At 39.3% G+C, this 13,704-nt stretch overlaps 1 protein-coding gene across 1 annotated transcript in view; it reads right to left on the bottom strand.

The window, feature by feature from the left end:
• Positions 1 to 13,704, bottom strand: part of CNTNAP2 (contactin associated protein 2) — a 1,871,069-nt gene that overhangs the window by 784,748 nt on the left and 1,072,617 nt on the right. Inside the window, exon 10 of the mRNA XM_070616681.1 lies at positions 9,428 to 9,599. Coding sequence (XP_070472782.1) covers positions 9,428 to 9,599 — 172 coding nt within the window. The remainder of the gene's footprint in view (positions 1 to 9,427; positions 9,600 to 13,704) is intronic.

Here is a 13,704-nt window from a genome sequence, read left to right as displayed (position 1 = left end):
ACCAGCCTTTCTGATGAACCATTTCCATAAAGCATCACCCTCAATTTCCAGTTTTGATTTCTTAAAGTACAGGGAAGACTAAAGTCACCAATTAATCTGCAAATTTTTACAGCCTTGTCCATACGTGAACTGATGGTTTTGTTAATTTGGGGCCACCTGTCTTTCTAAAACCTTTAAATTTGGTAATGGAAACTATTTCCTTCCGTCTCTACTCCTTTGAAAATGTACTTAGAATTTTATTAGGCCATGTTATTACAATGACAAGTATGACATGCATAGCCACATTTGGGAAGGAACAAATGATTCCCACACAACATGTGGGAGTGCAATGGATGGAAGATAGTAGCCTACTAGCTCCAACTCTTCATCCCCCAGGCCTTGGGTAGCACTCACTATATTTGACAAAGGGCATGGCTGTCATCTATTAATCTGTAATCTTGCTTCAAGGGAGGGGCAGTAAAATGAGCTCTTAGAATTCAATCAAAATTTTGCAATATATTTAAGCAATTGACAAAAACATTATCTTAAGAAAAAATTATTTGTTAAGACAGAATTTTAAATGTACTTTTTAAATTATTTGCTTTTTTTTTCATTTTTAAGGTAACCTAATATCAAAAGCAAGAAATAAAATTTAATGACTTATTTAAACCTTTTTCGGTAGTTGATTTAGCTACATGTTAAAATTATTTACCTTTTTCCTTTTTTGCTTATCTTCAAACACATATCTGTTTTCTGACATTACTTTTATGCACTAGGCCTTCCTTGGGATTTAAATGTCAAAGCACGGCTATATGCCATCTCAAAAGCAAATATAGTTTTCTTTTGTCCTAAGACATGCAATACATCAAAGAAGAATAAAGCTGCTATTGAATCTTAAAATGGTTAATTCAACTTTTTTCTTTTCCTTTTTCTCCTAGGAGCATTATCTCCTCTGGCATTTCACTACTACATTAAAAAAAAAAAAAAGCTTTCTTTTGTCACTCTAGTACTCCGTACTTAAAATCACTTGGAAATCACTTCAGAGAGGCAACTGAACATGGGTTCACCTGGGTGTGTGATACTTTTAGGTCACTGAGTTTATATTTTTTGCTAGGTAGATGACAAGAGCTTAAATGTTTATGGATAAACAGGAAACTCATCTCTGGATCCCTTCTAAAAGAACCAAATGGCTCTGACAATGGAGCTAAACATCAAAGAGGAGCTTGGGGTTAGCATGGAAGGCCAAGAAAGTCTATACAAAGAGCCATGCAGCTAATATGAAAAATAAGTCAGATCTAGCACAAGGAAACAGGGCTTCTCAGAAACCTACTAATAATTCAATTTAGCCCAAACCAAGAGAGACTATAGCCGTTTGCAATATAAAATCAAGGGGATCAAAGATGGGGAATAAACTGAGATGAGATGAAGAGACAAAGTAAATGTACCTAGAATGAAGAATCATAGTATGAACTGTCATATAAGAAAATTAAAGCTGGATATGTAACTAGTCTTTTTTTTAATCTATTTGTTTATTTTGAGCTGGTGATATGGTGTTAGGACCCTGAATAACTCTTGTCCTAATGGTGTTTTTGAAGGGTGTTTCCCAATAGGAAACCCAGCTTCATGTCTGGAAAACTGCTTATTGGCTCCAGTTCTTGGAGAATGAGTTCCAACAGACCTGTTCTCGGCTCCTTTGGGGTTTGACGGGATCAGAGTCACAATGATGTCAGAACCGAGCAGGCACAAAGTCTTCAATAATTTGAAGCTTATCTGAAAGTCTTTCTGCCTCCTTTGCTCCTTTTGCATAATTACCATGAAGTGAAAGTAAGATATTCTCAGAAGCCTACAGTTTCAGTGTTAAGAAACTAATGGTAAAAGACGAAATGTTTCCCCATGCAAAGGACGTTCTAGCACAGATTGACACCAGCCTAACTGATGGCATGAACAGTTCTAAAGAAAGAACAAAAGGGGGTGGTCAGCCTGGAATTGTATGAAAGGTGCCAGACCCAGAGGCTGGCAGTTTGCAGTCAGCAAAATCCAGGTGAAAGAGAACGATAATCTGCCATAAGTAGACTCACCAGAGAAACATCCATGTTTATGAGACAGGCCTTCCCTTTCCTAAAGGGGAAATAATTGTCAGATATTTCAAGTCAAGGTGTTGGTTTTGTTTATTTTCATCAAATTTTTCTTGTGCTGTGGCTGTCCACTCAGTGGATCAATGACATTGCCATAGGGAGTAGAGGCTGGGAAAGGTCACCTCTGGGCTCCGAACAAGAACAAAAAGTTAGTGGACATGTAGATTCAATCTTGGCAAGATAGTGTAAAACCAAGGGACTTTTGGTTTGAAAGAGCTGGTCTTCGAGAGCAAAAGAGAGGCACCCGAAGAGTTAAGACATTGTCAGCTCTGATCAATGACCCTCCCTCCACCACCTCAGCATTAAAGTCCCAAGAGGGAGTGTTCACCACTCCGTGTGATCCTTATTAAGTATCTGTTGACTGAATGCATCTCAATAGAGACTTAGGAATCCTCTGGCAGTGGTGGCTTGTGTCCTGCTTTCTGCCTTTGAGGATCTGACTTATCGAGGGGCTCATGTCAGCTGCTATTGAGGTGGCTGTTATAGAGTAGATATGGAGGCACGACCTGCTGAGGCAGAGAGGGGGCCTCAGATAGCTATCCCTACTCCCCACAGCCCCTCACAGACCATAATTAAGTTTAGCTTATATGCACTTGGCAAGAGATTTAGAAATCACCGTATGTCCCTATGGGGTCTATAAAAATGCCTAGATGGCTGGTAGACCAGAAAAAGGGAGTTGGGAGAAGGAGGGCAGAGAGTACCCACATCTAGAGCGCCCGACCATCCTGGTTTATCCAGAACGGAGGTTTCTCCAGATAGATGGTTCTCAGTGCTAAAAGCAAGACAGTCCTGGACAAAGTGGGATAAGTTACCACCCTACACAGATCCCGAAACCTGCACAGTCCCCAAGGCCCACCCCAAGGCCAGCATGAATGGTTGCCAGAGCAGTGGGCCGATGGGGCAGAGGCTGACTACTGAAGACGAGGCAGGTGGGGGACCCCTAAGGGGGCCCAGACAGAACTTGCATAGAGCACGTGGAGCAGACCCCACTCTTCTGATGACATCATGTTATTACACAAGGTGGCAGGTCCTGACTCAAGGGCCGTGCAAGAGGGGTCAAGGAGGACACTTGAAATGGGACAATGGCCCAAAGGGGAGTTTGACCTTTGACTAAGTTTGAATGTCCTATTGACTGAATATATATACTCAGGGTATCCAAATAAATGTGTTCAAATATTTACTTTTCCTGCTATTGATTGGAAATGGGAGCTTATGAGAAAATGAAAATCAACTTTAGAAAATAAAGAATGTTACATGTATTCTTCAGCTAAATTAGGACTGTACATTTTAAACCTGCTTTTATAGAAACTCATCAGTCTTTCGGAACTGATAATTTTAATCTATTTATTTTTCGTTCACCTCTCCAACAAAGTCAGCTTTGTTTCGACACATCTCAAAACTATCTATCCACCCCTCATTCAAATGTTCTTATAAAAAATTGTGTACTTAGTCTTTTCTTTCAAGGAAAAAAAATCAAACAAACTGAGTAGATGTTCTTGAAAAGAAAGCATGGAATTAAAAAATAACAACTGGGTCTGTGATTATGCACTTCGATCCAAAAATATAATGAAGACTTAATTAGTAACTCAGAAATAGGATCCGGTCTCTTCACAGTCTCTCAAGGGGTAATTTTGTAGGCTGTGGTTAAGCTGGGACATTTGCTCTTCCCTTTCCGCTCTCTGTGCTATCCAGAATGTTTACTGGTTTTGTTCCTTAGGATATTTACAAGGGAAGTGACAGGAAAAGTAAAGAAGATTCCAATTCTAATGAACTGCTCTTACCAGTTTTTCTAACAGATGCTGACTCTAACAATATAAATTTGCTTTGGCCTCTAAACAGCCATTTAGTCCCCACGTTCCCATCTCTAGGAAACATCGCTGGCATGAAACTTAATAGATCCTAAAATAAATGTATCATCTTTTCCTTCAAAGCCATTTCCATACTTGGGAATTTGTACCTCTGTGTTCTGGTAAAAAGATGGTATTGTTTGACTTCAGAAGTGGAGGATGGGGAAAGGACAGATGCTTTTGGCTCCAAGAAAAATAGCACTTGACTCATAGTGACTTAAATAAACAAGGATTGCCTTTTTTTCACAAAAAGAGGAACGAAGGGGGTTGCTGACTCTGGTTCCCCTGAGCTCTAGTTTTCTTGACCATACAGCTCCAGGCATGACGTCTGCGGGTGAACAAGGACAGGAGAGGGGAAAGGGTGACATCTGTAATAGGAAGACAAAAGCTTGCTCGTGAACACCACAGCTGACTTCTGCTTACCTCTCATTAGCCAGGTCTGTGCCACATGGCCACTCCTGGCTGAGAGAAAGATAAACATCTCTCCGGCAGCTAAGCTAGGAGGCCTTAGGACTGATGTAGAAATCACAACAAGCAAAATCGACTTTACTATTACTCACAAAACAGATAAATTTTGCCAAACCAGTCATGAACACTACCTAACTTAAGCCCAAAATATTTTAACACCAGCTTCTTCATCCCATCAGTCCTGGGTGAAAATCACAGACAAGTGAATCGAACAGTAACTCCGCGAGGATTCACAAGTTCTACTGTCTGTTGCAGCAACTCTCCTAGTTTACAAATTCTGACCAATACCTGCCAGGACCCTCATAGGACTCACTTAAGCCCCCTCAATACCTCTCCCTGACTCCCGCCCTCCTCCCTCCACCAACCTTTCCCCTGGCTCCCAGCTCCCTTTGATGAGCCCCTTTGTTCTGCTGTGGTTCTCCTTTTGGGGAGGAAGTGAATCAACATAGCTTTAGTTTTAGGAGTGTTTTTGCAGGTTTTTGGCTCTCAGATTTTCACACCTAGAAAGAGGTTAGAGAGAAGCGGGTTGAGAGTAGGAGTTGAGTTGGGTGCCTGCAGGTGTTTGCCACAAGGCACCAACAAAGTAAGGGTGCTAGAAGTGCATAAAAGATGGTAATCATGCAAGGAGAAACAATGAAGTTTTATCTGCTGGATATTTTACTGTTTTCAGAGAATATTCTAGGAACTGAGGGTTTGATGAAGGTCTCCCTCTCTAGGAGCAGGGAATCTCTCGAAGGGTAAAGCTACAGGCTTCTGATGTTGGAAGGGGCATCCTGTCCCCTGTTTACCTTCTCCCCTTCCTGTTCTATGGCTGTTTATGAAATACAGCTAAAGAAACCAGAAGACTTCAATAGGAAAACATGGCGATCTTGTCAGACACAACATCTTTTTGTGTAATCTGCAGATATCTGCTTGTTACAGCCATATACCCAACTGCTTTCTTGACATTTCCACTTTGGTGTCCAATAGACCTTCCAACTCATGCCCAACACTGAACGCCTGAATTTTTTCCTCAGCCCCCTGACCAATCTTCTCTACCACGAGGCTTCTCATCTGAGGAGATGGTGACTCTTTCCTTCCAATTGCTTTTTCCAAATCATTTGGGTTTATCTTTATTTCCTCTCTTCTTCCCACACCCCATATCTAATCCATCAAAAATTCCTATTGACTCTACCCGCTATATACACTCAGAACTGACCACATCTCACTACCTCTCGTGCTAGTACCCCATCTTAGGCCACCAGCACCCCTCACCTGGATTACTATAATAGTCTCCCTGTTTCCACATTTCCTCCTCCCACAGCCAGAGGTATCCTTTGAAAATGGAAGCTAGATCATGTCATTGCTGTACTCAGAAACCAGCAACGGCTCCCGAGTTCCCTCAGAATAAAAGCCAAAACCTTACAATAACCTGCAGGTCTCCAGAACTGGCCTCCTCTCCCGTGACTCTGCTCCTGTCTTTCCAAACTTGCCTCCCTGGCCTCTTGCTGATCCTAGATCATGCCAGGCAGCCTTGTTGCATTGCCTATTCTCTCTGCCTATAACGTTCTTTCCTAAAATTAGCCAAATTTTATTATCTCTTTCAGGTCTTGAACTAATATTATCTTTTCAATGAGGATAACTCTGACCAATCTATTTGAACTGCACCCAACACCTCAATCTCCTGGAATGCCAGTCTTGCTTAATTTGCTCCACTTTTTTCTTTTTATTCATAGCACTTACTCCTTCTAACTTACTATAATATTTACTCATTTATTACATCTGTCCTTCCTCCCCATCCCCCAGAAAGTGAGCTTCAGAAGTGCAAGAATCTGCCTGGTTGTTCAGTGATTTATCCTAAGTGCCTAGAAAAGAGCCTGGCACTATAAATGCGCTCAGAAAATACTATTGAATGAATAATTCTGTAGCTTGGCATGCTCGCTCTTTCCTTGAGTCAGGGCTGTGTCCAAAAAAAAAAAAAACAAGCCACATGTAAGTCCACACAAAAAGAAAGAAAAATAGGTTCAAATCATAGGGTATTCTAGTGTGACACACAGCAAAACTCCTTTCGAATCATCTTCCCCAAACTATTTCCCTAAGTTCTACTCATCAAATCATTGCAGCTGCTCCTCTTATCTCCAAACATTTTATCAAAATCACGCCTGTGGGAGCTTTTCTATTTTTTTTACCCTATGTTCTCATTTATCTTTTTTTTTGTTGTTTTTTCAAAAATAGCTCTCAAACCAATCAGGCTGAAATTGGAAAGGAGAAAAGTAAGATAGAGCCAGTGTCGGCTTACTTTTGGAGGTTTTATGTAGTTTCAAAATAAAATGATAGTGATCAGGCAGTTGCAAAGCTTTATTAGTGAGGGGAAAAAATTAAACCAGAGATGGGCTAGGGATATCTGGTGGGTCATGACTATGTGAGGACAGGCTAGAACCACTGGTACTCTCAGATGGAAGGACAGATAGGGTGAAACCATCAGTGTGTTCCTCAATGGTCTGAATAAGGTGAAAACAGTCTTGTATCACACATACAGAAATACAACACTTCACAGACTGAGATTTTGAACTGGGAACATTTTAGGTAAGTAAAGGAATCTGCTATTTCATGCCTTGGTAGTTAATGTACAGAAGCCTTTGTCCTCAAAAACATAGGACAAGCAGAAAATGGATTCCATAATGGACTTAGAAAGTTTGTGGAGACATATCAGAGGTAACTACCTCCCCATGGCTAGTCTTCCGGGTTACCATCCTAGAGGATAAGTAAGTGCATTCCTTGTTCTGTCAGATACAGGACACTTGGCAACATGAACAATGGGACTGACCCATTTTGGCAAAAATATATTTTGTATACTGCTGTCTCTGCCAAAAATTAAAACTCTATCTTCTCTGTGTTGTTCTCCTCACCAGGAGCGCCATCTTCCACTCTCTTCATTTTCCAAAATCTCATTCATTGCTTTGGGGTCAGTTTAACTCCTACTCTCTCCACGAGAGTAAAACATTAAAATCTCAACACCTCACCTGTACTTCTTGGGTAGCAAACACTTTAAACATAATTCACAGGAAACGTGTTGTATGAAGTGAAACAGCAACATTGTCATAAAATCCAGCCTGTTTACAAAAGCTGAATGAGCTAACTTGGGTATCGTGGACAGAAATCATTGTATCATTGAAGCTACTGACATGGAAAATGGATGAGGTACTAAGGTATCTCAATATACTGTATAACTATTACCAAGATAGAAAATCTTCCTGTACGGAGAACAATCATTGAAATTTATACATAAACATCCAATATCAAAACACATGACTTTAAAGCGCCCCTCTCTTAGTTTTTCTGATTATTGCTAACACTTGCTTTAGGCAGAAATAATAGCTATTACATTACTGATGGTTCAAAAATTAGGAGTATATTTCTATTAAAATTGTTCAATGTTCTGTTTAAATATAAACAGTTTAGACTATCAAGACAAGTATTTGCATATATGTCGTAGAAATAAGCAATACGCTGTGTCATCAAGTCTTATTTTAAACAGAGTAAGGCTTAAAAAAGTTACATTCTATAGCCAGCATTAACTATAATTTGCTATTCACATGAATATTATTTTATTAAGATTTTATGGAAGTAAAGTTACTGCATTACAGATAATTTTATATACTTTTAAGATTCATTATATGTCTTAGAATGACTTCCCCAAGGGCCACCTCTTAAATGAGATTATTAGAAACTTAAGCCCTATATTATGTTGGGGGCAGATTGGAACTTACAGAAATTTTATCTTCCAAAATATAAAATTAATGAAATTATTCTTCAGAATTAGATAGCCTTCTCATAAAAGAGTCAAAAATAGTTTAGAAAATCACCAAAGTTCAACAGATTAAATTCAACTCCTTGTTAGATGTAATTTGTTTATGAACAAAACATTTCAAAATGAAATTTTTTCATGTTAGAATAAAAGGTAGTTTTTAGAAGCATATTAAGATAGTATATGTAATTGTCATAACATTTCATATGAAAGTTGTATCTTTCCACTGTGTGAGAAGTCAACTAAGTTTTTATAAAAAGCTCCTGCCTGGATTTGCAAAAACTAATAAAGATTAGATTTTGCAATATTTCAGTATGTGTATTTTGTAAGCAGACTCTATCACATTAAATATTCAGCTTCAGTAAATCTCCATACTACCTGACAACATTTTTAATGTTTCTTTTCTTTCAGGAAGGGGTTTAGAGGGGACAAAACACTGAGGCTGAGTCGTGACCAAGATAAGGAGAGAAGGGGCATTTCTGCTTGTGGGCCTAGGAAGCAAAACTAAAAGTAAACTGAGCTCCTTTATAACTCAGCTGTTAACTTGCAAAACTACTTGCATAACGCTCACATAAACTGAGGGACTAAGGGGACATCACAGATGGTTCTATCATATGCATCCACGTCCTGATTGCAACGTCACTGCTGACACCACAAATATGCTATCGTTGTTGTTAGTGCTGTGTAGGTGATTTTGACTGGTAGCGCCCCCGTGGACAGCAGAGAGGAAGCTTGCTGGGTCTTCTGCAGCATCCTCTCACCTCTGCGCCACTCCGGCGCTACATCAGACGATGCTCCCCTGCTAGTCATAGGCTTTTCAGGCCAACTTTTTCAGAATTGAAAGGCCAGATTCTTCCTTGTCTGCTCAGCTAAAACCTGTCCACCAGAGGTGACCCCACTGGTGGTTGAAATACGGGTGGCATAGCTTTCAGCATCACAGAAACATGCACGCACCACAGTATGACAACCAACAGAGGGGTGGTATGGTTCTCTGACTGGAAATGAACCAGGGTTGCAGCCGTGAGAGCGTGGATCTTAACCACTAGCCCACCAGGGCTGGCTACCACAGGCATGGAGAATGGCTCCTCCCACCTTGCCTCTTATGAGGGGTGGTTTGTGTGTGTGTTTGTGTGTGTGTGTGTTTCACCCACAACAAAAACACGAATTTAGAAAATTTGGGCAATTTGAGGTAGGATGAAAAGACTATTTACCTGTCTATGATGGCACACATGTCAATGCTGACATTTGCAAAACTTCCTGGCCTCCTTTGTGCCACTTCGTATAAATTTACAAGTTGATCATCCACTTGAATGAGCTGCATGCATCCTTGGAATGAAGGCTGAAGGACAGAGTGACTTGAGTTATTCATCTGGTTCAGAAAACCTGTGAGAGAGAAGAAATGAGAGCATTAAATTCTGTGTGCAGCATGCTTCACTCAAATCCCTCTGGGTATTTTCCCTGACCACAAACATCGTATTTGACTACTGTGTTTTGTTGCTTTTTGCTGATGTTGTAGTCAATGTAGAAGAATGAAGTCTTTTGAGAAAGTGATATTATCTGAGGGGAAGAAAGTTGAACCTGGGTGAATGTTTGTCTCTGGAGTCTACCGTCTCATATTTTCTCCTTTGACATCTTCTTTCTCACTGTCACATCTCTCTGTCCCTCTGCTGTCGAAGGCTCGCTGCTCCGTTGCCTCACCTGACCCTGTCCTCAAAGATCAGGACAGAAAACTTGAGACCTTTCCCAGCTAGCCAACTGCCTTCCTTTTATACCTTCAGTATTTACTTCTATTTTCTCATTCCCAAGAGGCCTATTATCAGACGTCAAGAAGGTAAACTTCCTGCCATCAGTTAAGGTGGACTGCTTTTATGGATTAATGTCTAACTCAACCCAAAGAGATATTTGCATTACAAATAATTTCTCAATTTATAAAATACAAAGAAACATTATAAAGAGATAAATTTAGGCATAAGAGTCAGCCATCCTGCTGTGAATACCTATCTTACGTAAGGGCCTAATATGGTACAGGAAGCATAAATGATAAGAAATGAAATTAAAATTAAAAGAGTATGAGTAACCAGATAAAAAAGGAGAGTGTATACTAGTGGTTGTATTAGGGAACAGAGCATACATATACCAATTTCGAAATGAGACATTAAAAATTTTATTGCAAAATAACTTTAAAATAGCACTACCAATCAATTACCATTATGCCTTTTCAACAGAAATAATTCTCCTTATGCATAGAAAATAATATTTCTTGATCCCATTAAGTATCTCCAGAAGGTCCCCCAAAGCATCTATTTTTCATATCGTTACCCACACCGAATTCACCTACCAGAGTAAATTTAAACTGTACTAATATTTCTGTTTAAAAATCTGAAGTTATTCACAGATTCATTTCAATCTAATATTATATCTATAGCAAAAAACAGTTGCTATAGAATGGGCTAGGACCAAGGTGTGCCATTAATTAGAAAAAAGTGAACTTTTAATACACACTTTAAAAAAAAATTAATCATTAAATCATCTTTAAAACTCCATTTTCTGTTTGACTAGTAATAGTAGTTTAGGACAATAGAAACCTTCTTTCTCCATTTATTAATGGGTTACAATATTTAAAGCTTAATAATTACCATTTGAATCCCTTATAAGGGTTAATTACAGAGGTGTATATCATTTTCCATCAACATAGTACTACGTAAAAATAGAATTATAGTTAATTTCTTGACTTAAAAAAAAATAAGGCTCTATTTCAATGTCAAACATATAGCTTACATATATATATATATATATTTTCTTTTTTCTAAGTCACTTTTTTTTTCATTTGCATTGACTTGGTCCCTTCAGAAAATTGGTGATCTTAGATGAGTGGTCTATTTAGACTAGTTGTATGCATACATATGATTTTCAATCTGTTTAGTCAAGATAAAATTGAATGGAGTTTAATGTCTAAACTTAGCAGAGGGAAAACAGCCAGCTGTGACTTTAGTGCCTGTCCTTAACAAGGCGATCATTTAGTTCTGCTTTTTAAATACTTGAAAGTCTCTAAATATCGACACTAGCTTTGAAATGTTCCAAAATGAGTAGACGCGTTTGTGAGAACAAGACCTTCTCTGAAGCAAGACAGCTGCATAACACAGATCACTAAGGACTGGGTATAATTAAGTTCATAAAACAAGACTTCATCAGTCACTCATAACAATGTCTTGTTTGGCCCTGATGAATTTTGGAGTTTGAAATTGTCAAGTCTTTTCATTTTTCTACATGGCATATATTCTAGGAGAAGATAATTGTAGGGCAAACTACTATATCCATTGAAAATCTAGAGATTTTTTCCTCTCCTTGCATTATCTTTAACATTTTCAAGAGGGGCCCCATTAATCCTTGCCTCTGGGTGTTCACACCCGTTTGTAGTCCCCTTCCACACTGAATTAGGGGTGACCTTTGTGGTCCATAGGAAACAGAGGAAGTGGTGGCAGTGTGTGACTTCCGAGGCCAGTATTCTGCTTGGTCTCGGAGATTGCTAACTCTGAAGAGTCAGCCATAATGCCCTGAAAAATCAGGTGGAGAGGCCCATGAGAGTTAATAAACCATGGTTTTAAGCTATTAAATTTTGGGGTGATTTGTTATGTAATAATAAGTAAGTAATAAAGAATTTGGTACTGGGAGAGAATTGTAACAAAAATCTAAAAATGTTTCAGTGAGTTATGCACCGGGATGTCCATGTAAGATGGATGGGCTTTAAAAGAACTGTTAGCAGAATCTGATGGCTCTTGAGGAGGTTGTCAGTAACGACTTAAAGGAAAGTAAGGAAAAATATTATCGGAAATGGGAGAAAACTGTATCCTTGCTACGTTGCAATGGGAAGTTTAGCAACACTGTTTTCTGTGATAATATAGAAAGAAAAATGTCGTACTTAATAAATTATATAATCTAGCTAAAGAGATTTCCAGGCAGAGTATTGAAGGTGCTGGCTGGCATCTTCTTTCTGTTTCTAGTACAGAGAAAAGAAGAGAGAAAAGCTAAAGAAAAATTGCTAAATATGAAGAAGCCAGGATTTGAAAATAAAATGTTTTCTCAATTCCCATCTCTCCAGATGGAAAGAATGCAAAAGTTAAGAACTCACTTCCAGGCAAAGATCAACTACCAGTAAAACATAATCTAAAGATGACAGTGAAGTGTGACTGTCAAATCCATGTTAGGACATGGATTCCAAAATTTATTAGCTGTGTCTCAAAGAACCATTCAGTCAGACAAAAGAACCCTAGGCAACCTATTGGTGTCTTACAGATCCTCTGAGTCAAACAATAGGGGTTTTAATAAGCTTAAGGGCAGTTTTTCCTTAGTGTGTCGGCAGAAGCCCAATGTCAAGAGTTTATCTTTATGAGATTGTGGATGTGGCTTTTGTTTGATAGAGTAAATCTGACTAACATTTATAGGAAGCCCACAACTTTTTAAGAGAACTGTACTAGTGGTATCACCACCAGCTTGGACTGAAAGGGACAGAGATGATAGAAAATGAAAGAGGTCTTTAGACCCTAAACTTTCACAGGCAGAAAAATACACAGCTGTATACACAGGCTACCTTTTATAAAAAAGAGAAGTATGCATCAGAGTGGTAGAACTGAGAACCCAGAGGGCAAAGCCTTGAGCAATGGAGAATCATTTCTAAAAAATAGTAGAACTGAATCCTAATAAAGGTATTTCCAACATGTACCTGACTTATTTTAGAACTGCTATGGACCAGTTACTTCTGTGTGCCTTTTATTTTTCCCCTTTTGAACCAGAGAGTCAAAAGTGGTACTTTATGCCTATCCTAGCATTGTATGTTGGGTGTGTGGGTGGCATAAAGCTTGTTCACAGGTCTTTAGATGAGAAGCTATATTTGAGTAGCTGTACCCAAATGGCTTCCTTTGCTCTTGGACTTCCCCAGGAGCTTCATTTTGGTATGAACTTGGCTTAGATGAGGAGTTACTGGATTTTAGGCAAATGCTCTAATGGGATGAAACTTTGGAGGGCCTTTGGGAGGAGATAAGCGTAATTTCATGTGGAAGAGACATGAATCTTTGTGTCGCAGAAGATGAACTCTGATGTCCAACCTCCAAGATAGCCATGAATCTTTGCTTCCTATTATTCATACTCTCATGTAGTCCCCTCCCACACTGAATCAGTGCTGACCTGTGTGACAAACAGAACACTGCAGAAGTGACAGTGTGCATGTGACTTCCAAAGCTTAGTAATAAAAGGCATTAGAGGCTTTACCTTGCTCTCTTGGATCTCTTGCTATGGGGAAGCCAGTCCCTGTGTCATAAGGAACCTCAAGTAGTCTGGTGGAAAGGCACCCACGTGGAGAGGAATTAAGGCTACCACTAACAGCCAGCAGCAACTTGCTAGCCATGTCAGTAAGCCATCTTGGAGTGGCGCCTCCAATCCTAGTCAAGCCTTCAGATGATTGAGGCCCCAAGAAACACATTAACTGTGACCT

Source organism: Equus przewalskii, chromosome 4 (assembly GCF_037783145.1).
Source record: "Equus przewalskii isolate Varuska chromosome 4, EquPr2, whole genome shotgun sequence".
Lineage (NCBI taxonomy): Eukaryota > Metazoa > Chordata > Mammalia > Perissodactyla > Equidae > Equus > Equus przewalskii.
The sequence above is the reverse complement of the archived record's forward strand: the minus strand, read 5'-3'. Positions and strand labels throughout refer to the sequence as shown.